General features: G+C 42.5%; 1 protein-coding gene across 1 annotated transcript in view; it reads left to right on the top strand.

Annotated features, from left to right (window-relative positions):
- The first annotated feature begins 2805 nt into the window (after positions 1–2805).
- The window catches only part of nell2a (neural EGFL like 2a), a 98846-nt gene continuing 76896 nt past the window's right edge, over positions 2806–24755 (top strand). The window contains exons 1-8 of the mRNA XM_020457001.2: positions 2806–3232; positions 3544–3672; positions 15121–15271; positions 18613–18786; positions 19745–19841; positions 21990–22062; positions 22154–22236; positions 22547–22675. Coding sequence (XP_020312590.2) covers positions 3184–3232; positions 3544–3672; positions 15121–15271; positions 18613–18786; positions 19745–19841; positions 21990–22062; positions 22154–22236; positions 22547–22675 — 885 coding nt within the window. The 5' untranslated portion in view covers positions 2806–3183. The remainder of the gene's footprint in view (positions 3233–3543; positions 3673–15120; positions 15272–18612; positions 18787–19744; positions 19842–21989; positions 22063–22153; positions 22237–22546; positions 22676–24755) is intronic.

Raw genomic sequence — 24755 nt, forward strand, 5'->3', positions numbered from 1 at the left:
AAAAGCTCGCCGCCATTGGAGCAGTGGAAAACACAGGAGGCCGCTGAGGGGATGACAGCTTGTATAATGACTGGAATGGAGTGAATGGAATGGTATCAAACACATGAAAACCATGCTTTTGATGAGTTGGATACCATTCCATTTTTCCATTGCAGCCATTACTAAGATCCCGTCCTCCCCAATTAAGGTGTCACCAACCTCCTGTGGTGGAAATGTGTTCTTTGGAGTGATGAATCACGCATCACCATTTGGCAGTCCAACGGATGAATCTGGGTTTGGTAGATGCCAGGAGAATGCTACCTGCCCCAATGCATAGTGCCAACAGTAAAGTTTGGTGGAGGAATATTGGTCTGGGGCTGTTTTCATGAAACACAAGCATTTTGCTACATCTGCAAATCTGTGTAATCAAACAAACTTTGATTTGATTTACAGTATACTACAGTCAAAAATGCAAAAAGACTACATTAAAGTCTGCAAAAGCACTAAATGAAATACCATAGAATACTACAGACGTACGCAAAAACATTACAGTGAATATATTATATACATGTATTTATACTGTAGTATTTAACCATAGTAGTATACTTTCATGTGGGAATATCTGGGATTGGTTTTGGGAATGTCCCCAGAATAGAATCTTCTGGCTCTTGGATAGCAACACTATCCTGTGACTGTCCTCTTCCAGTCAGCCCAGCTAGACACACAGTAATCCAAGAGATTTTCACTGAGATCCGACGTTTGGCCAAACCGTCTTGCAGTTGAGATAGCTTAAGAATCAGAACTGTCTGTTGAAAAAATTATTTTATTAATGTCCATCTGGCAGCCGGTTTATTCGGATTCTTTGCAACTCAAAACAGTGTTTATCCAGATTTGGGGAGAATTAACATACAGTGCCTTGCAAAATTATTCAGCCCCCTTGGATTTCTTTCACGTTATTGTGTTAGAAAGTTGGATTAAAAGGAATTTAATTGAAACATTTCTGTCAACAAACTGCACTAATGTCAAAGTGAAAGAAAATAAATGTTTATCCTGAAAATCTCCCCAGTATTTGTCAAGCCTACTCATACGATGATGCTGCCACCTCCATGTCTTGGATTTACCACAAACATAGAGCTTTTACATTTAGGTCAAAAAAATGTATTTCTTTGTTATGTTTTTTTGCAGTACTACTTTAGTGCCTTGTTGCATACAAGATGCATGTTTTGGAATATTTTGTATATTTGTGTTCTTCTTTTCACTGTCATTTAGGTCATTATAGTGGAGTCAATACACTGTTGCTGAGCCATCCACAGTTCTATCTCATCACAGCCATTGAACTCTGTAACATCGCTGACCAGTTTCCTTCCTCTCCTGCAGCTCAGTTCAGAAGTATGACTGTATCTTTGAGGCATCTGGGTGGTTTAATACATAATGCACGGCATAATTATTAACTAGACCACGTTTAAATAGATATTTAATGTCTGATTTGTTATTGTTACCCATCTACCAATTACTAACAATTACTAACCTTTTTTTATGAGGCTGTTTGAATCTGTGCTTGAAATTCAATACTTGATGACTGAGGGATCTTACAGATGTAGTATACACGGGGTGTAACGGTTTTCTTTAGGTGAAGTAGAGGCGGACCAAAATGCAGCGTGGTTGTTATTCATTGTACTTTAATAAAGAAACTGTACACGAATAAACTAACAAAACAACAAACGTGGAAAACCTAAAACAGTCCTATCTGGTGCAAAACACAGAGAAAGGAACAATCACACAGTGAAACCCAGGCTACCTAAATATGGTTCCCAATCAGAGACAATGACTAACACCTGCCTCTGATTGAGAACCATATCAGGCCAGACATAGAAATAGACAAACAAGACATCCAACATAGAATGCCCACTCAGATCACACCCTGACCAACCAAAACATAGAAACATACAAAGCAAACTATGGTCAGGGTGTGACAGAGGGAGGGTTATTAATTTAAAAATAATGTCAACCCCTATTATTTCACACAGAGTGAGTCCATGTAACTTTTTATGTCATTTGTTAAGCCAAAATGTACTCCTGAACTAATTTAGTATTTCCTAAACAAAGGGGCTGAATATGTTTTTTTTCAGCTTTTATTTTTCATAGAAACATATTCCACTTTCACATTAGAGTATGTTGTGTCTATTGTTAAGAAACAAATGACAATTAAATCCATTTAATCCCACTTTGTAACACAATAAAATGTGAAGACATCCAGAGTCGGAATACTTTTGCAAGGCACTGTATTCACTGGCACAGCTCTCTGTATACTAAGTGTTTCATATTGCGATTGCTCCCACGGAGGAGAAAGAGCTAAGTGCTATCAACACATTTGTGGAACACAAAGCATCTGTGGTGGTCTATGAAAATTAACAACAGATTCCTGTCAGAGCCGAGCATTCCACTTCTCCACACGATGATGGGTCACATGCGAGAAACTACAGTAACCTTGGAAAATAAGGTTCGAGTGGATTGATGGAGGAATCAACACACACAACAAGTATCCCTGTCATTAAAGGGTCTATCCGCAGTTGAAACCATAACAATGCGACGGCACACCACTTTGTTTGGTAAAAAACGGAGGTATAGGGCTGGAGAAATGTACCCACAATCAAAGTCATAGTACATTAGATACAAGGACCAACCGTCCATGATATAAAAATGATAGATTTAACTATGTTTTGAGGCTATACAGTGTTTGTTTGGTGTTCTTGTTAATGTTTTGTATACTGTGAATAACGACTACAGTATTTCAGTGCGCGTTTGGGATTATATCAAGGCATTTTCAACCAAGACCACAAGGGGGTTTATTGATCCATTCGCTTCGTTCTGCTTTCCTTCACACCCTGAAAGCGGGTACCGTCTCTCTCCTCTCCTCTCCTCTGTCGCACTCGTGCAGACTGCTGAACAGAGGAGCGTTTCAGGGACTGGGAAGATTGCTTTGTTACAACCTCTATTGCCTACCCACCTGTGTCGCCGACTGACCGATGCCAGTAGTACAACATACATATAAGGTAGCTCGCACTGAATGGAATAATATCTCTTGGTGATCCGGTTATCACAAATGTGGGATTTGTAAAAGGCTACTGAGCTGTTGTGACATCGTTGGATTGAACAGTACTGCCTCTTGGAAGTGGACAAAACATGGACTAATTTTGATTCACAATGGGATTAAAACTATTTCTTGTCCTCGGTTTATTCTGCGTCACCTCAGGTAGGACACACATTTGCCATTGATCATAATGTCTCGTAGCTAATTAATGTCAACGACTTGAGACACCCACTTTACAACACACATGATTGTAGGCTATCATCTAACTGGGTTGTCATTGTCGTGTAATTTACTATTTATCCGATCCACTTTCAGCTATTATTAAAAATTGCAGTTGTAAATGTCAGATATATTTCTGAACACTTAGATGCGCATCTACCCAGCATCAATAACCTTTCAGGACAGGTCACGGAATATGCTATGAATTTTGTCCTTCATGCGTAGCCTATTGTGTTTGTTTTTCTATCAATAAGTTTTAGGTTTCGGGGTTGATCCTGCTCTACGCATCAACGTGTTCGATGAATTGACGCTTGGAGAGGGTTTTGATGGAGTTACTCAAGTCCAGGGCTTTCACAGCGAGTCTCGGGCGTTCCACTTTCAAGGTAAGATGCTGCTATAAAGACATCCAATATGCTGTGTTGGGCTGAAGGAGACAGGGCAACAATGATTGTTTGCAGTTTTTTCCTCATAAGAATGAAGTCCATACTCACCAAACATGGTAAGGGAAAACACTTGTTTTGTACTATATAATATTAGATTGACTAATGGTAAATGGGCGTTGATGCTCTTAGAAGCTCTCACAAAAAAATGCAACCATTCAATTTATGCATCTTCTCCACAATACAACCTGTTTGCACAATCATCTCTTTTGACATACAGTAGTGTTGTGTTGTCATTTTCTCCTTGAGTCAGGCCAGGGGCCCAGGATGCCACCTGCCTATAACAAAGGCAATGGTTCCCATAATAGAGGGGGGGGGGGGGACACACAGAGCGGGGCAGACACAGACATGCAAATAATGATGGAAAGACGGCATAATGAGATTAGTCAGCAACAACACCCCGGGCTCGTGGAGATGTATGGAGCGTGGACAACGGTGAATTGGCCGCTCTATGGACCCTAGTCAGACTGATCCTTCAATGATCCCCCCCCGGTGTCTGAAGTATATTTGATTATATTTGATTTGATTATGGGTTGTCTAGTCTGAACCTGTATTAGTTTGTCAGAGATAGGAGCCATTAGTAAGAATATCACTAGAAGCAATCTCCACGTTTGTCCCGTCTTAACATGCTAGTCTTGATCATCTGACTGGCAAAGTGGTGGTGTATTGGACAGAGAAATGCCATTTGTCACAGGAGTTCTGCTGGTGTTGCGCTCTAGTTGTAGGTTTTACTGCTCTGCCCTCGCACCTTTTAAAATAGCACTAAATAATACATCATTTTAAATGAGGGTAAATCCATTTGAATTCAATCACTTTTTGACAGCACCTATTTTGTTTCGAACAAAACCTTCCATACCCATTTGGCCATTGTAGAAGTGCTAAGAAAGTGACTTTTTGGACCTGAATGCCAAAGCAGTTAAGATGTAAAGGTACACGATTTTGACCCATTTTTTGACCCACCCGGGGTGTTGTTGCTAATGATCTAAAAACGCACAAACTCCCATTGTTGTCATATTCACGTATGTTGTAGCTTAGCCCCTGTTTTACATCATCTAAGGTGTTTGTGTTGTGTCCGCCCCCGGTTGAGACAAAACATGCTCTTCAGTACAGGGTGGGTGTCATGTTTTGGCTGATAAATGTACTAAAATGGGATTTTTTTTTCAACTTTCAAGTGGTACCACAAAGATGATTGTAGATCCACACGTCAGAGAATGTTGACTTGAATGGGAATATCTGTTGTTTTAAATTATACTGTCAATCCCCCAATAGATCATTTGCTGTCATATTTGTGGTCGTGTACCAGCTAAATTGCAGTAGGCTGAAGGGATAGGTGAAATATGTTTCTATGATTGAAATGACACCCAACCTGTGTTCAAGAGCATGTTGTGTCTCAGCTGATGGCGGGCACAACACAGAAACCTCTGATGATGTGAAATAGGGTCGAAGCTACAACAACAACAAAAATCAGAGTTTACGCGTTTTTAGATAATTGACATTACATTTTTATTTTTATTTAAAAAAACTTTTTTTTTTCAAGAAATAATCAAATTGTTTGACAACACTTTTTAAAAAGCTTTTAAATGACATCGAACTCAGCCGTTTATATTTTCCAGTGGCAAAAACATGGATGGTGGGGAATGCATAATGGGTCAACATTGAACACCTTTATCTTCTGAAGGTTTTGGCATTCGGCTCCAAAAGGTCCCTTTCTGGCCACTTCTACCATGTGCAAACATACATGGAAAGAATTCCTTAAATCAAAAGGAATGCTGTCAAAAAAATGATTGAATTCAAATGGATTCACCCATAGGTGTTTCCATGGTAAAGTTCTCTGGAGAAGAATATCAACCCGTACGTACACATGAACAGATAAAGCTCTATGCATCCAGATCAATGTCTACAAAATGTGGAGTTATGCCTTCAAAAGGAACCTTCGGCATCTTATAGCATATCATCCAATTCAAAAAGGATGAACATTGATGTTATAGGAATACCTCATTTCCAAATCCTTCTACTACACATACCTCATGTCTATCCTCTCATTTAAATCTACTGCTCTGTAGCCCTGCCCAGCAGGTCATGGCTAAAAGGGATCCAGCTTTTGTCAAATTCACATCAGATTTGACTTTTCGTAGCAGGTTAGGATAACGTATTCATCATGTTAGGAGAATTAACGTAGCAGGTTAGGAGAATTAGGTTAAGGTTAGGAAACGGGTTAATTAGCTGTATCCCTTCTAACCATGACCCTGCCAGCACATTTACGCACAGTGCATCAATGTCTGCAGCTAGAGCCCCTTCTCCTCTTTATAACGTCCCATCCTCTACTATGCCACCCTCTCTCCTCCAGTTCGCCATTGGTGTCACAAAATGGAAACATGACTCAGACTCCCCCGTACATTCTTCAGTGTGCCTCTGTCAATACAGCCCTTATTTCTCTGGATTACCTTTGAGCAGAGTTTAAGCACATTCAATTACCCACCCAGCAGAAAGGAAAGCGCTGCGTTATTTATGGCTGCTTCTGCCTGCTGACATCATTCATTTAGGATGTCTCTGTTAAGTAAGTGATGCTGGGTGGAGGCGCGGTGCGGAGCGGCAGCCAAACCTTCTGGCCTCTGTAGTGTATTCACTGGATATAGAGCTGTCTGTCTGATTGGGGCTGATAGACTGTAATCCAGATGTGTGGCTCTGGCTCGGCTAACATGGCTGCACGGGGTCATTCCTACGCTCATTAGAAACCAATCTGAATGTATACAGGGCTGTGGCTGCCTGTTTCTCTGCCTGCCTGCCCATGGGGATGGCTGGTATCTCTAGGAGGTGGGCGAAGGCGAGGAGAAGAGAGGATTCTGGAGGTGGTAAAGGAGGGGAGGAAGGTAGGGAATGTGTGTGTGCTAGCTTGCATGCACGTGTGTATGTGAGAGAGAGAGAGAGAGAGAGAGAGAGAGAGAGAGAGAGAGAGAGAGAGAGAGAGAGAGAGAGAGAGAGAGAGAGAGAGAGAGGGAGGATGGGATTGCATTTTAGAACGACCCCCCCCTGCAGTGGATCGTCTTTGAAGGTATATGTCAGCAGTACAGCAAAGCGCAATTCAGATAGAGAGGCATGCCTCAGGGACTGGTATGGTAAAGCTGGAGGAAGGAATGCCCCTGGCTATATCAGTCGCACCTAATTGGGGCAGGTGGCACCCTGCAGAAGGAACTTTGTTCATCCTATGTTTTGGTTGCAAACAAGACATCTTCATGATTAAAATAGGGTTCAGAGTAGATCCCTCTGTGCTACATACGAAGCACACCCACAAACAGCACTGAACTCCTATTGGACACAGTCTTACTACAGTAACTGATGCTGGAAAAGCAGCCTGCCATGGTCACGACAGTAAGCGGTCAGCGAGCGATGTTCTATCCACAATGCTGCATGCGTGTGAACCCATAGCCCTGCGTGCCGTGTGATGCTTTTGTGTCACCAGCCAGCCAGAGCTGTGTCAGAGAGGCATTAGTTCTTGTGGGATGGAAGAGACTCATTTATTATAGAGCAGCACTCCCTGTGTGTGTCTTTGTCACTCTCTCTGTGTGTGTGTGTGTGTGTCTACCAACCAAACAGGAGGCATCTAATAGGCTAACCTCTGGGGCTACAGACAGCTACTAAAGCTATTCCGGCAGAAACACAGCATTCGCACCTGACTGTTTCTATGTGGAAGGACTTGTGATAGTAACTTGGCCCACAAATCAAGGTGTTTTTAGCCCTGTCAAGCCAACCTGATCCTTTGTTCCAGAAGTGCTGATGGTGGTTGGGGGTTATTTCTGTCACCTCCGGGCCACCATACACCATACATTTACATAGATAAAGGACTGGTGGCTGGCTAACACCAGCTCAAAGACTCTGAATGTCAGACAGTCAGTGGCTGGCGGACTGACGGCAGTGCAGAGTCGATCAGAGAGTTTTGGAGACAGTGCTGCCCCAGCAGTCCTGGAGGTGCCCTTGGCTCAGTTTAGTGTTTGTTCCAGTAGAGCGGACACACAGTAGAGGGATAGACCATCTTCCGAATGCAGATTGCCTGAGCCGGCCGGAGCCGGCGTTGGTATTGGATTATTCAGTTAGAAGCTTGCTAGCCAAAGGGGGGTAATGGAGGGTTTGGAGTTGCTGTTGAGTTTATCATTACTGTTATCTCCCAAAAGAGACGTTCTCGGGTCCAACCCTCCCACGCAGATACCTCAGCCTCACCTCCAATGTTTAAAACAAAGAGTGTTTGGGGAAAATTCTATGTCATTTTCTAACTGGCGGTGTTACGCAATGTTGAGTGAGGCAGGAATGTATTTATCTGCTATATCTTTATCTGTGGTATATTTCCTTATTTGTTCTCTTTGTTTGGGGATTTTTAGATGTTTGGACTGACTGGTCCCACTTGGTCATTCTGTGCTAAACATATTTTATGCATGGTTAAATTTTGAGAGCTGAAGAGATTGCATATTTGTGAAATGTTAGAGAGGAGTTGTTTTAAATACGTGGTGCTATTTTGTTCCAGTAGTCCATTTGATAAAGTTAACAATATCCTCATTATTTAGATCAAAACATCGCTGTGATTAGTGATGCACCGATTTGACATTTTTGGCCGATACCGATATCCAATATTTTTCTTGTCAAAAAAACACAATTCCGATAACCGATATTTAACATTTAGCGTCTTTTTAAGCATTCTAGTACAATTAAATAGTTAACACACACACATGGACGCAGCGGTCTACGGCACTGCATCTCAGTGCAAGAAGCATCCCTGGTTCGAATCCTCGTTGAATCACATCCGGCCGTGATTGGAAGTCCCATAGGGCGGCGCACAATTGGCCCAGCATCGTCCGTGTTTGGCCCGGGGGAGTGCGTCATTGTAAATAAGAATTTGTTCTTAACTGACTTGCCTAGTTAAAGGTTACACACACACCACTGACCAAAATGTTATTTTGTTGGCGTTCACGTATGTCCTCATTACCAGTAAAGCATAATCAAAACCTACTTCTTTCACTTACTTGCTGTGCTGTTTGGTTGTTCATTTGTTCAGTCGTTTAATTCTCAACCAGGATTTCATCATACATGACAAACAGTGAAGTTTCAACCGTGGCCTCTCTTCCTCGGTGAGCACAGTCACTGTGTCCATTTTCATCTTTTCCAGCTGTGTATGTAACATTTCACGTAAACCCTGTTTCTTGTCTGCATCGAAGTAGTGGTCCTCGTACCTAGTATTAAGCATGGTGGCGACACAGTAAAGAGGCTCAGAGAGAAGGCAACCAATTTGCTTGTTCACAGCCTCGAGTACTTTTGTAAGTTTTAAACCCACGGTCTCTGTCAGCAGTTTTGTTGAGCAGGCGTTTCAATACCATGACAGAGGGTATCACATCTGCTACAGTTGCAGTTGATTAACTTATTTCTCGAATCTGTTGTTCGAATGGCGCTAGGAGTGTGTTCATGTTTCCAAGCCAAGTTTCTAACATGTTCTCAATTGCCATTGAAATGGTAGCAGCGGTATGAGAACCAGCACATTCCTGAGCATGCAATACATCTTTCCTCAGTACGAAATCCTCGTCCACACACTGTGCTGTCAGACTCAGCATGCTCATGGGGCTGACATCGCTGTTCAAAATGTCAGTTGTGAAGCTAATAGCAGTAACACCCATAGCAAGTGGCTCATAGATGTACATTTCAACAATACTATGTAACTCCGGTAGGGCAACATCTGAAAAATAGTGTGTACCGGGGCTCAACCAGTCGGCAAAAGCCAACATCATCCACGACAGAGGACAGTTGATTGTCAAGGGCAATGAATGCCATTATCTGGGCGTTAATGGATTTTACCTTTGAGTTGTCTCGCTGAAATGTTCTTACTCTTTCAAATGACTGCTGAACTTGAACTGGTTTAGTTGTTGGAAGTGTGCGCTTAGTATTTTTCTGCTTTTGTTCTGTGTAGCGCTGTATTTTTTGTGGCATCATTACGTCATCTACCTACGTTATATAGGTATGCACGTCATCTACCTACGTTATATAGGTATGCACGTCATCTACCTACGTTATATAGGTATGCACGTCATCTACCTACGTTATATAGGTATGCACGTCATCTACCTACGCTATATAGGTATGCACGTCATCTACCTACGTTATATAGGTATGCACGTCATCTACCTACGTTATATAGGTATGCACGTCATCTACCTACGCTATATAGGTATGCACGTCATCTACCTACGTTATATAGGTATGCACGTCATCTACCTACGTTATATAGGTATGCACGTAATCTACCTACGTTATATAGGTATGCACGTCATCTACCTACGTTATATAGGTATGCACGTCATCTACCTACGTTATATAGGTATGCACGTCAGCTTTGACAGTTTTGCACATCAGCGTTAAATTAGACATTGGGCCGATGCCGGCATTTTTAGCTAATATCGTCCGATTCCGATATGCTCATCGATATATCGTGCATCCCTAGCTGTGATCTTTAACTTGCTATTATTGTTGGCCTCTGTTCTGGGTCAAGTCATGCATCTTCATCATTGTATATTAGGGCCCGCGCAACTCTTACGGAATGATAAAAAATAAATATCTATATGATCTATGTAATCTATAGATGTTACCCAGTGAATGAATCTTGTCCTTGAGAGGCTGTTTTACATCCCTGTACAGTGTACACTTAAGGAGTCACAGTGTACGGTGTACATGTGTACGGCGTAGGAGTTCATTCTGAAAATACTGGAAGATATGGGAGCAGTGTGAAAGGATTGTGTGATAGTTAGGCCAGGTTTGGAGCTCTAAAGGCACCTGTTCCAAATGGTAAACCTATGAACCATTGATTAGATTGGCATTACCCCCATACGTTTCTAAATAGTTAACCAAATAGCTACCCGGACTATCTGCATTGACCCTTTTTGCACTAACTCTTTTGACTCATCACATACGCTGCTGGTACCGCTTATTATCTGTCCTGTTGCCTAGTCACTTTACCCCTGGCTATATGTATGTATCAACCTCACGCATCCCTGTAGATCGGAGATCGACTCAGTACAGGTACCCTGTGTATATAGCCGAGTTATCATTAGCCATACGAAGTATGTGACGAATAAAATGGGATTTGATTAGCCTCATAATAATAATATTTCTTATACAATTGGAGGGGAGCATTCAACGTTGTGCACAAACTTGGAGTTCAGACTGATAGAAAAAAGTAGCATTACTCAGTTACAGATTAGAGTCAATCACCTGGTGTGAAACCATTAACGCTGTATACATTCTGCAGATAAGATTAGTGTGCTGGCTAGGCTACCACAAAGCTCTGCTTTCCAGGAACCCTTTCTGAGCCTGATGCTTTGAACATCTCACTCTGTCAATGCATTTCTTGATGCCTGAAAATGAGTGTTTTTCCCCCGTAATTCATCTGTGTCCGTTAGTTCAATGACAGCATTGAAAGCGATGCCGATGTGAGATAAGTTATGACATGGATGTTCCTTTCCAGGCTACTTAATGTCTGTTTTGCCCATGTTAGAGTGGTCATTAAAAGCAGGTGGTCGCCCCATGCAGGCGCCTGCCAATACCTAATCGACTGATGGCTTCTGATGGCTCCTGCCTTGCAGTGCAGTGCATGGGGATGGGGCCTAGGGTATTGATTTGGCAGAGAGCGGGGGAATCTGGCCCTTTCATCCACTCCTCTTTCATGTAGAGGGTTTTTGGGAGGGTTACTGGTAGGGTACTGTCTGGGGCTAATCTTATGCCCTGAGTGAGCAGTACCGACGCAGAGGCCCTATCTCTATGCTTTTGATGCGGGCATCTCCAAACACAGCCGTGCTCATCAGTAAGTCTGAGAGAGGGGTCCATCTAGCTCCCTAAAGCCACACCCTACCCCATCCTACCCAACCAGTCCCTCCCCCCATTTGACACTCCCCACCCCCCATGGGGAAGCAGGATGTGTTCTGAAGAGGAGAGGTTACCACCAGATCACAGGCTGTTGGCTTGCTGTGGAACCCCGGGCTCAGTCCCTCGGCCCCTCGGCCCAAACTATCCCCAACCTCACCTTCATTCTGCCCCTCCATTGTGCCTGGGATTGAGATATCAGTGTGGTACCCTTGTCTTGGTCTGTCACACCCGCCATGCTGAGGTCTGGCACGTGACTGACAAGCACAGCACTGTACCATCTGCGGGCCAGAGCCTTTTGCTTGGGTTCAGTTTTGTTTTTCAAGTCTGACAAATGGCTCATTGTATTTCGGTTGTAGGGAAAAGTCACTAAACCATTATGCGTCACCCTATTTGATCTGTAATTACGATTCAATGAGGTAGTCCACTAAGACACCTCAAAGCATTAATAATTTCCCCAATGTCCTACATTATTATGAAGAGTGGCCACTTAGATTTAATTATTCATTCAGAGGCTTTCTGTTGCTACCATCAGGTTACTGCTGGGCAGACTAATCTGGTACATGTCACCGTTGCATCTGTCCCACCTCAGCCAATGACACTTTAATGACACCAGCTGTGGTGAGAGGACGCAGTCTAGCGTTGCATCTGTCTAGTGGACCTAAAAACCAGACAACCTTTTTTGTTGTTGACAGAAACGACTCAAAACATGGCATCCCCATGGAGTAGCCTAGCCAGCATCCGACAGATGCTAATGCTAGCAGCACACGTTACACTCCTTCCCTGAAGACTGTATAACGTGCTTGTCTCCTATCACACGCATCGTCGACTACTCTACATGCTCTCCCTGCACAGTGCCAGGCTTCATCGTGGCCTTGGTAGTGTTTGCAGATTGCATTGTGTTAATTGTCTACTCCCACCAGCTGGAAGTTAAATGTTTATGCGCTGAGGAGAGGCAGCGATGCTAACTTAGCTTCCCGTAGTGCTAAAGAATGCCATCCTGCATGCGTCCCCTGGCTGGGAGTGAACCCTTTGATGTGATCGCTTCTGAGAAATGTCATCATTTATTGATGCTTCCATTAAAGTAGCATAGACGTTTGGGGAGAGTCAGGGGAGAGGGTGGCACACTGGTGGGACTGGAGAACTGAAGACTAGCTACAGAAGACTAGCTAGGCTACACAGAGATCTGAAAATAATATGTAATATACTGTATATATACAGTACCAGTCAAAAGTTTGGACACACTTACTCATTCAAGGGTTTATTTTTACTATTTTCTATATTGTCAAAAAATAGTGCATACATCAAAACTATGAAATAACACATCATGTTGTAACCAAAAAATTGTTTAACAAATCAAAATTGATTTTAGATTTAGATTCTTCAAAGTAGCTACCCTTTGCCTTCATGACAGCTTTGCAGACTCTTGGCATTCTCTCAACCAACTTCACCTGGAATGCTTTTCCAACAGTCTTGAAGGAGTTCCCACATATGCTAAGCACTTGATGGCTGCTTTTTCTTCACTCTGCGGTCCAACTCATCCCAAATCATCTCAATTGGGTTGAGGTTGGGTGATTGTGGAGGCAAGGTCATCTGATGCAGCACTCCATCACTCTCCTTCTTGGTCAAATAGCCCTTACACAGCCTGGAGGTGTGTTGGGTCTGTGTCCTGTTGAAAAACAAATGATAGTCCCACTAAGTGTAAACCAGATGGGATGGCATTTTGCTGCAGAATACTGCGGTAGCCATGCAGATCACCATGCACAATGCCAAGCGTCTGCTGGAGGGGTGTAAAACTCGCAGCCATTGGATTCTGTTGCAGTAGAAACGCGTTCTCTGGAGTGACGAATCACACTTCACCATCTGGTGAAGGAGAACGCTACCCGCCCCAATTCTTAGTGCCGACTGTAAAGTTTGGTGGAGGAGGAATAATGGTCTGGGGCTGTTTTCATGGTTTGGGCTAGGCCCCTTAATTCCAGTGAAGGGAAATAATAACGCTACAGCATACAATGACATTCTAGACGATTTTGGGCTTCCAAATGTGGCAACAGTTTGGGGAAGACCCTTACCTGTTTCAGTATGACAATGCCCCTGTGCAAAAAGCGAGGTCCATACAGAAATGGTTTGTTGAGATCGGTGTAGAAGAACTTGACTGGCCTGTGCAGAGCTCTGACCTCAACCCCATAAAACACATTTGGGATGAATTGGGACGCCGACTGCAAGCCAAGCCTAATCACCCAACATCAGTGCCCGCAGCAAGTCCCCGCAGCAATGTTCCAACATCTAGTGGAAAGCCTTCCCAGAAGAGTGGAGGCTGTTATAGCAGCAAAGGAGGACCAACTCCATATTAATGCCCGTGATTTTGGAATGAGATATTTGACAACCAGGTGTCCACATACTCTTGGTCATGCAGTGTATATATATATAATTTTGCATTTCACAGGACATTTCCTTCAACAACAGGGTGACCAGATTAAGATCCTACATCTGAGCAAAGAATGTTCATGTTTGCTCAACCGTAATGCTATCTCAGATATATCCATTATTTCTGGTATAATGTGTATTAATGACAGGGAGACCGGTGTTACTCTGTCACTGAAACTTTACATAAAGACAGTAGGATGCAGGAAAATTAAACAAACTACAAACAATTCACGATGCCTCAGTTGTTGGTACAGACAGGAAAAAGAAACAATCCACTCTTGAAATTACAGCAGAACACAGCTGGCTATTTCAGCTCCTCAAAACCTCTGATCAATCTCCGACAGGCAGCTTCAGAGCTCCACCTTCGGGTTTCAGCTTTATCTGCCAGCCGAGACAAATCGATAGAAAGACATGGAAGTGAAGAAGAAGAAGAACGCAGCGGCTCTGTGTTATATATATATATAATATTTGTCTTGGCTGGCAGATGAAGCTGCAATCCAAAGGTGCAGCTCCGAAGCTGTAAGGTTTCAGTGACAGAGTAACACCGGTCTCCCTGTCATTAATACACATTATGCCAGAAATAATAGACATATCTGAGATAGCATTACGGTTGAGCTATCATGAACATTCTTTGCTCAGATGTAGGATCTTAATCTGGTCACCCTGTTGTTGCAGGAAATGTCCTGCACAGCAGGAAATGCTGGTTTAAAAAGGCTTCTAAAGTTTGTAATTTCCACTTTCAGAATTGATTTGCCCTAACGAAACATGTATCAACCCCTCCAAAAATGTCCATTAATTATAATCCACACAATAATTCACATTTCCGGTTGCTGCAGAATAATTTTCCTGCTGTGGGAGAAACTGGTCAAATTAAGTTCCTGCATCTGTATGTAACATGCAATGAGGTAATAATATCAAGGATAACCAATCTGCAACAATGATAGATAACCTCTAATGAATGGAAACATATGGAAATGAAATGCGTAAATTAATAATGCTAATGTATTTGAATTCTCAAGTGCTACTACAATATTGTCTTTTTAATGATCAAACTGCCACTTGTTCTTTTCCCAGGTTCGTCCAGGGAGGTGAAGGCCCCTGAGGATGTGTCTGTGCGGATGCTCCAGAAGTTGAGGGGCCGGACTGAGTTCACCGTGCTGGTCACCCTGAAACAGGAGCACCTCAACTCTGGGGTCATCCTCTCCATCCACCACTCTGAACAGAGGTACGGCCAGATTCCTTACAATACTTACTGAATACAATGCTGGAGTCCTCACAATACACACCAAACCCAATGTCAGAGATCTCACAAAACACACTAATCAGAGTATGAATGGCTCACCTTTGCAGTGAAGTCTTCTTAAAATATGGGAGTGTCATTTGTGTGTAGAATGTGTTGAGGGTACATACAGTATGTTTGTGTTTTTGTGTAACTGATGCACACACACACACACACACACACACACACACACACACACACACACACACACACACACACACACACACACACACACACACACACACACACACACACACACACACACACATTAATTTGTTTAAATGTATGTACATTTTAAAGTATTTTGTCTTTAATGTATTTTCCGTTGTGTCGGACCCCAGTAAGACTAGCTGTCGCTACTGGCGTCGGCTAATGGGGGGGTCCTAATAAAAAATAAAATAAAAAAAATATATACTGATTTGTTACCTGCAGCACTAACAGACCTGTAATGGGTGCGTGTTGGTGGCAGGGAAGTCAGGCGTAGGAGAACGAACCTGGTAAAAACGGAGTTGTTTAAAACTCCAAAAACCAAAATGTACAAAATAACAAAAGTGGGTACAAAACCCGTCACACACCAACATAATACATGACCATCACATACAAGCAAACAATCTCCGACAAGGACATGAGGGGAAACAGACGGTTAAATACACAACATGTAATTGAGGGGATTGGAACCAGGTGTGAAGGAAGACAAGACAAAACCAATGGGAAATGAAAAATGGATCAGTGATGGCTAGAAGGCTGGTGACTTCGACCGCCCGAACAAGGAGAGGGACCGACTTCGGCGAAAATCGTGACAAGACCAGACTTAGCAAATGACAGTGTATGGCACGATCACATTTTATTCCTAGTGCAGCTTCAGAGCTCCCCTTCCCAGTTAGTTAGCATGCTGATCTGTTTTCCATTAGCTAGCTGTGCAGCCAGCAGATCAGACTGGTAATCAGAATGCCACATAATGTGTTGATTGAACTGTGTACATTAAAGTCAGCGCAAAGTAAAGACCTCACTGCAATGTTAATGACTTTCCCCAGCTCTGATAAGCCCATCCAGGCTGTGTGTTCACTGCACGCTACAGGCTCGCTTCACTGTTTCATTTGGTTTAGAAATGGTTTGCTGAGTGATCCCGGCAGGCAGAGTTACTGGATTTGTGCAGCTGGTATATTGTGCATGGCTGGGGCAGAATAACTCGTTATATCGGTTTGTAGACAAATCAACTCCAGTTCCTCTTCAGTACAGTTCCTCTTCTAAGTGGTTGTTTTTCTTTTGAATAACACTTTGAAGCGAGTAGCTCCAAAGAAATCTCTGTCTTTAAAGCCAGAGCTGATGACTCTTTATTGGCAACTCGGGCAGCTCTTTCCATTTAGTGTCACTTCATATAGGGAATCTCTATGGACTGGATAGATGGAAAGCAGGGGTTTCCTGAAATACCAATGTACCCCTGTCCCCATGAGTTTACTCCTCTCACTCACATCACATGGTTGTACTAGTGTTTGGTGTTGTGGCTCACTGAAGCTCTCATTAACAGCCATCGAGTAGCATTAAGCTTGCACATATTCCTGGGATTGAATCTTGAAAGGGTTATCAGACCTAGAGAGACCATGATTCTTTGAAACAGGGTGAGGCAGTTATATTTCACCATGGGGTGTGAGGTGAGAGATCTACTTTACTGAAAGGATTCTGGGAATGAAGAGGAACTGTTCAGCTGTCTGTAGAACTATGGGTGTGGTCAGTACTCTATTGTACTGCCTATTACCTATGTTAGAGATGTTGAATTGGGTAGAAAGGGATGTGTGTGTGTGTGTGTGTGTGTGTGTGTGTGTGTGTGTGTGTGTGTGTGTGTGTGTGTGTGTGTGTGTGTGTGTGTGTGTGTGTGTGTGTGTGTGTGTGTGTGTGTGTGTGTGTGTGTGTGTGTGTGTGTGTGCGAATAGCAATTCCCCTCTCCATATTCCATCTGCTCATTATTCCTGGTTCCACACGAGACAAACTCAAAGTTCCAGTCAAAGGTTTGGACACACTCATTCAAGGGTTTTTCTTTATTTTTGCTATTTTCAACAATAACAAATATGGAATCATGTAATAACCAAAAAAGTGTTTAAACAAATCAAAATATGTTTTAGATCATTATCCCGTTGAGAAACAAATTTTAGTCCCACTAAGCAGAAAATAGTTGGGATGGCGTATTGCTGCAGAATGCTGTGGTAGCCATGCTGGTTAAGTGTGCCTTGAATTCTAAATAACACAGACAATGTCACCAGCAAAGCACCCCCACACCATCACACCTTCTCCTCCGGTGGGAACCACACATGTGGAGATCATCCGTTCACCTACTCTGCATCTCACAAAGACACAGCGGTTGGAACCAAAAATCTAAAATTTGGACTCATCAGACCAAAGGACAGATTTCCACCGGTCAAATATGTTTTGCTCGTATTTCTTGGCACAAGTAAGTCTATTCTTCTTATTTGTGTCCTTTAGTAGTGGTTTCTTTGCAGCAATTCGACCATGAAGGCCTGATTCATATAGTTTCCTCTGAACAGTTGATTTTGAGATGTGTCTATTACTTGTACTCTGTGAAGCATTTATTTGGGTTGCAATCTGAGGTGTAGTTAACTCTAATGAACTTATCCTCTAGAGCAGAGGTAATTCTGGGTCTTCCTTTCCTGTGGCAGTCCTCATGAGAGCCAGTTTCATCATAGCACTTGTTGAGTTTTGCGACTGCACTTGAAGAAACTTTCAAAGTATTTGAAATTTTCCGGATTGACTGACCTTCATGTCTTAATTAAAGTAATGATGGACTGTCATTTCTCTTTGCTTATTTGAGTTGTTCTTGCCATAATATGGACTTGGTCTTTTACAAAATAGGGCTGTCTTCTGTATACCACCTCTACCTTGTCAACACAGCTGATTGGCTCAAACGCATTAAGGAGGAAAGAAAATGAACTTTTAACAAGGCACACCTTTTAATTGCATTCCAGGTGACTACCTCATGAAGCTGGTTGAGAGAATGCTAAGAGTGTGAAAAGCTGTCATCAAGGCAAAGGGTGGCTACTTTGAAGATTCTCAAATATTAAATATAATTTGATTTGTTTAACACTTTTTTGGTTACTACATGATTCCATATGTGTAATTTCATAGTTTTGACGTCTTCACTATTATTCTACAGTGTAAAAAATAGTAAAAGTAAAGAAAGACCCTTGAATGAATAGGTTTGTCCAAACCTTTTGACTGGTACTGTATGTCTAAATTAATTCCTTTCTCCATATTCTGTCCACTTGTCCATTCAGGTTCCTGGAGTTGGAGAGCAGTGGGCAACGCAGTGAGGTGCGTCTCCACTACCGCACCAAGGGTCAGCAGGCCCACACTGAGGTGTTTCCCTACAGCCTGGCAGACGGACAGTGGCACAAGGTCTCTGTGGCAGTCAGCGCCTCCCACATCATATTGCACGTTGACTGCAACAGGTACGCTTCATAAACAGTGCCATAATAATGAAACTAATCAGGTTTCATTTATTCCAGTATCAGTATCAGTGTTCATTCATTGTCCGTTTAGGATTTTTACTTTACCTTCTATAACAATATTTTACTGTTTGATTTGTTTGCAATAAATAATTCCTTAATTACTCAAAACAATTATGGAAAACATCAGTTTTTATTGTTGTAAAACAACTGCTAAGTTGAGAACTGCTAGCTAACTTTCCAGCACACTTCGGGAGGGCAAGCTTGCAAAATAGATCCAGAGAAATCTGACTAGCCCTAGTGGCGAAAGTAAAAAGTGCAACCGTGTCAGTCAAAGAGGAGAAGCATTCTTCTCATAAAGGAAACGTTTGTTTGATGAAATAGAGCCATACTAAGACAAAAGAAATGTGACACAATGTGTAAATGATAACAAATTAGTGCACGATATTAAGACATTTATGAAAATTCTCTAACTGAATTCTGAAATTGAACGAGAGGCTACAAAATAGGATTTTGATTCCTATGCAACATTCTACTAATAGGAATACTTCACTGTTAGTTTTGTCCTTTTATTCTTTTTGTTTGAACAGTAAAACAGTCAGCATGGAGAAAGGCCAATAAAACCACTTAGAATTTATTTGTTGCCATGCACTACCCATAAAGCATATTTAGAACTTGTATTATTCAGAAACATAAAATATGGTCAAAAATTAGAAAGAAATCGGTGATATGATATTTTGGCCATATCGCCCAGCCCTGAGGCTAAGTAAGATGACAGAACAGGGTGTTTTTAGTGTTAGGGGCATTATTACTATTCCGTTTATTCAAATATTATTGTTTTAATGGTAGTAGTAAGAGAAGGTGTGGTGTCGTTGGCAATTATGTTTAATGATTAGCGGTAATCATTTTTTGCTGACCCTCTGTGTTGTTTTGACCTGTTTCTGTCTTTCTGTCTTTGTAGGATCTATGAGAGGGTGGTGGAGATCCCGTTCATGGACATACCTGATGACGCAACTTTCTGGCTGGGACAGAGGAACAGCGCCCATGGCTTCTTCAAGGTAAATAATGTTTTGTAAAGCTGAAAACTCTTCACGGTGGCCTGTGATGATGCTGCTTGATAAATTATTCAAATCATTGAGGAGAAAATGAAGCGCGTTGGCTCATGGACCTTGTTTTCCCACAATCCACGTACTCCACACCCACTTCCCATCCTTGGCTGTTTAACCATTGACTTTATTTATCTGGGAATCTGGGAATTGAATTGGTCACATTTCTCAAGTTTGCCAATGTAAATGTTACATTCTTTCTCTCCCCTCCCTCATATTAAGAATGAATTGACATGTTTGTCCCATATATTGTCCCCCCCCCCTTGTTTACTGCTGCTGTGCATAGCTGGCGTAATTATCCCAGAAAGGCCTGTAAAGGCCTTTGGAATGGACCGTGCTCACTAAACATGCCCCATTGTTATATCAGACTAGAAGATGTATCGCCCCTCACACAGGTTTAATCCCCCCAGGAACACCTTCCCACAGGGATAAGTTAGAGTATATTGTCCTCTCATCTGCTTTTAATGACACTGGTGGTGCTTTGTGTCTGCCGTCGGGACAAACTGATCACCAGAATGTGTGTCTGTGCGTGTGTGTGTGTGTCTGTGTCTGTGTACATATTGCCTCCGTCTGTGTAGGTACGACTGCCTCTTTGTGTATCGGTCTGTGTGTGTGTGTGTGTGTGTGTGTGTCGCTTCTGGCTGTTGCATTTCCCTCAGCGTTAATTGGCAGATGAAAGAAGACTTGGAGGTCACCAACTAGTCTTGTCGTGTGCCCAACACACCTTTCCCTCCCTGATTAGTCCTGGGAAAGGAAAGCCACATCTCTTCTAACGAAAAAAAAAAACCTTAATTAACATATCAGACACTCTCTCTTTGTCTCTGTTTGTATAGGGGTTTAGAGGAACCAAAAAAAAAGTTGCTTCCATAACAGTCTAGTGGCAGAGACTTTTATCACAGAAATGGATGATGCCCATTCAGAAGTTCAATATTATACATCCTTCATACACTGAGTATACCAAACATCAGGAACACCTCCTTAAGATGACTCACAATTGACGACTAATTAAGTTGCACTTAGATCCTAATCTTTCATTACCAGACACTTTGAACGGTTTACCCCTGTAGGCTACGTCTGGGAAGCAGCTCGTTTTGACAGTAATCATCCGCTCAATAACATTTAACACGTCATGCATACATTCATCAGTGATACGTACATGCGTTATCTTCCCTAGTCTGGCGGTTTTTCAGCCTTCCACTGAGTCAGAGTCTAAATTACCGGGAGATGGAAACATGTTTAACCAAACATGACTCATGCCTGCTTCCATCTGACCTGATGTTGCCATGAGGAATCAGCGAATTGGGTTCTTTCGATTTGAATGTATGGCCAGTAAATTGAAGTAGCAAGACAATTTAAAAAAACAATTTCTCATAAGTTGCGCAGCTCCAAAAAATCCACTCAAGGAATGGAAGGGGCCAGGTTTCCATGGTTACCGAGTGTCTGGATCTGCGGTTCGGCCACAGGACGAAAGGCTATCAAATTAAGAGACCTATGAATCAAATTGAAACTGTATCTCATAGTTATGCTTATCAAAGGGAATCAGGAGAAAACAGAAATCGCTATTACATTCATGACTCCCGTATCATTGGTTCACTTTGCATCCAATTTCAGTCCAATTATCTCACCACACAGACTGTACCAGTCCAGAGAACACATAACTCAGAATAAACTTGTCAGACTGCCTCCCGATATTGAAACACACATTTCCAGTAACATTCACTAAATATTTCATACATTTGTTTTCTGATAACAGTATTTATTGAGGTTGTGCAAGATTTGAAGATGATAAATTGCGTGTGTGTGTGTGTGTGTGTGTGTGTGTATGTGTATGTGTGCGTGCGTGCGTATGTGCCTGCATGCCACAGTAAATGAACAATAAACTAGACCATGTTTCATCTCTGTTATCTCTCCTCAACCTATTGCGCATTAGTTTCCTTAGCTTCTCTTTATATAACACCATCCACTGCATTGATGATGGCTATCCTCTCATTTCAGGTGCTATCTGTGATCAAGTAGGACACATTTAGTCTGAAGAGACAGTATGCTCTGTGCTGGCTGTAACTAAGTCTGGGTTTTTTCTGTGTGGGTTTGTGTCTGCAGGGTGTAATGCAGGATGTTCAGATACTAGTCCTGCCTCAGGGATTCATCTCTCAGTGCCCAGATCTCAACCGGAGTGAGTCCACACCTATTGTATTGTAATGTTATTCACCTGTAACATTAAGGCATGTCTACACATGTTGGATCTGTGGTCGGTTCTTTTCTAGCATGCCCAACCTGCAATGACTTCCACGGACTGGTGCAGAAGATCATGGAACTGCAGGATATCTTAGCCAAGACATCCAGCAAGGTACTGGGATGTATCCTGGTTATACACCTTTGTTGTCAAGGGTGATAGCTTGGGCTATTCGTTTCTGCTTCAACATGTTTCCTTCACCATCAAAGATGCAACCATACTGGCTATGGTCTACCTTCTTATATGAATCTACTTTGATAATGTTATACTGTGAAGATCTCCTTTAGTGCATGGTCGACTGTAGCAGGGCTTGAAGTAGGACTTGTTTCATGTGTATAGAGATGGATGATATGCACCGATCTGAGGCTCACTCCCCCCTCTCCCTCCCCCTTCCTCCCTTTGTATCTGGGCTTGGCGTGGCCAGCTGTCCAGGGCGGAGGAGAAGATGAATGGTCTGGATGGATGCTATTGTGAGAGGACCTGCAGTGTCAAGGGGGTCGTCTACAGAGAGGACGAGTCCTGGACAGATGGCTGCAGGAACTGCACTTGCACGGTGGGCTATGTGTGTGTGTGTGTGTGTGTGTGTGTGTGTGTGTGTGTGTGTGTGTGTGTGTGTGTGTGTGTGTGTGTGTGTGTGTGTGTGTGTGTGTGTGTGTGTGTGTGTGTGTGTGTGTGTGTGTGTGTGTGTGTGTTTCAATGGCCCCATTGTAGACCCTGCCTTTGTTTTGGGCTTCAGTTCATCAAGTGTTGGTGGGGAGGCGGGGCCATACCCCATTGTTGATGGCTTATGTTCTCATTACTGCATTGGATTGAAAGGAGTGTTGCCCTAGATTCCCAAATAAAACAGGACAGAAAACAAGAAGGATAGAAAATGTACGCAGTAACTTGGATTATACAGATAGAGCTGCAGGACAGCCATGCTGGACATACCCTCTCTAGGGTCTACTTTCCTCTTCACCAAGCAAGAATGATTAGAAAATGAAGTTATGAGCATAACTATATACCACATCAACAGACTTATTTCACCCCCTGTCATTCTACCAGCTATAAGACACCAATTCCTCTCTATGCCACTGAACTAGGGATGGGGGTTTGAAATAATTTCACCATTCGAGTAATATCATTTTTTGTCAGATATCCTGATATTTTAGAAAGTATATATTTTTTACGTTTTTAACTTGAGCACTGCTGCGCAAGGGAGAGAGGTTGGCAAGGGAGAGAGGTTGGCGCTCTATTCCTGCAGCTGTGGAGGGGCTGTGTGTGTGGGAGCGACGAAGGGAGAGAGAGAGAGACGCAGTAGCCGACTCGGTTACAGCCAAGGCTAACTAACTTGTAGCAGCCACAATGTTATTTATCATCCCATATTACAGTGCCTGTCTTGGCTGGAGTAGACTAGAGAAGCCAGCCAGCTAGCTAAGTTAGCCAGCTATAGCTAGCTAGGCTAATTGAGGCCAAATGCTGCCCTTTCACCCCAACCCCATTCAGATAAAACAACAGCCTAGCTATTGCTTGCTCATTGGAGCCTACTCCTCATTTCACAAACCTTTAATTCCAAAATTTTATTCCATCTTGCATTGCATTAGTGAACTCTCACTCCACTTGCTACACATGGAGCCACTTTGACTGACCAACATAAACAACAATCAACACACGTGAAGGCTACCTGTGGGCTACCGGTCTTTTTATGGGGCGCACATCATAAAAACTACATTGAAAAGTTTTTTGTTTTATTAAATGAATAATTTGAAATGTAATGTTATATCCTTGTATGTAACAATGTCACATGGATATTTTTTATTTACGTTAAAGGTCCAATGCAGCTGTTTTTATCTCAATATATATAGCAATTAAGTACCTTAATGTGATTGTTTATTTCTCACACAATTTTTCTAGGACTGTCTGGGAGTGGTCTGAGTTGTGAGGGAAAACTGAAAACTAGCTGTTATTGGCAGAGACGTTTAGAACTCTCTTTATTATTGTTCTATCAACTCATTTACCGCCTCGTGATGTCATCAGGCAGGCCAAAACTCCATGCCACCAAAACAGGCTAACATTTCAGGATGTCTTTTCCAACAGCTTGTTCACAATTTCACAGTATTATTCCCTCCTCAGTGTGTAAATAAATCTAAAACCCAGGGAAATCATGTTTTTTGACTGCACTGGGCCTTTAAAATAGGCATAAATGAATACAATATTCAGTATTCGAATACTAACGTCCGTTCGGATATTCGAAAAGGAACTGTGAATATCCCTACAATCTCCTCAAATGAGCGGATCTGCGCCAGCTGATGAGATCCCGTATTGCTTAGTACATTATATTGGTATAATGTGAGTATCATTTTTTATTCAACTAGGCAAGTCCATTAAGAACCAATTCTTATTTACAATGATGGCCTATTGTGTGCCACCCTATGGAACTCCCGATCCCAGCCAGATGTGATGTAGCTTGGATTTGAACCAGCTACTGTAGTGACACCTCTTGCACTGAGATGGAGTGTCTTAGACCGCTGCGCCACTCAGGAACACTGTGAATGTACATATCTTTCACCTAATTACTCTCCACAGATGATCATTATCAACAGCGATTTGTTTCACCCACTCGTCCAATGAATCGTCGGCGCTCATAGACTTGT

The sequence above is a fragment of the Oncorhynchus kisutch genome, linkage group LG22 (genome assembly GCF_002021735.2).
Source record: "Oncorhynchus kisutch isolate 150728-3 linkage group LG22, Okis_V2, whole genome shotgun sequence".
NCBI classification, from domain to species: Eukaryota; Metazoa; Chordata; class Actinopteri; order Salmoniformes; family Salmonidae; genus Oncorhynchus; species Oncorhynchus kisutch.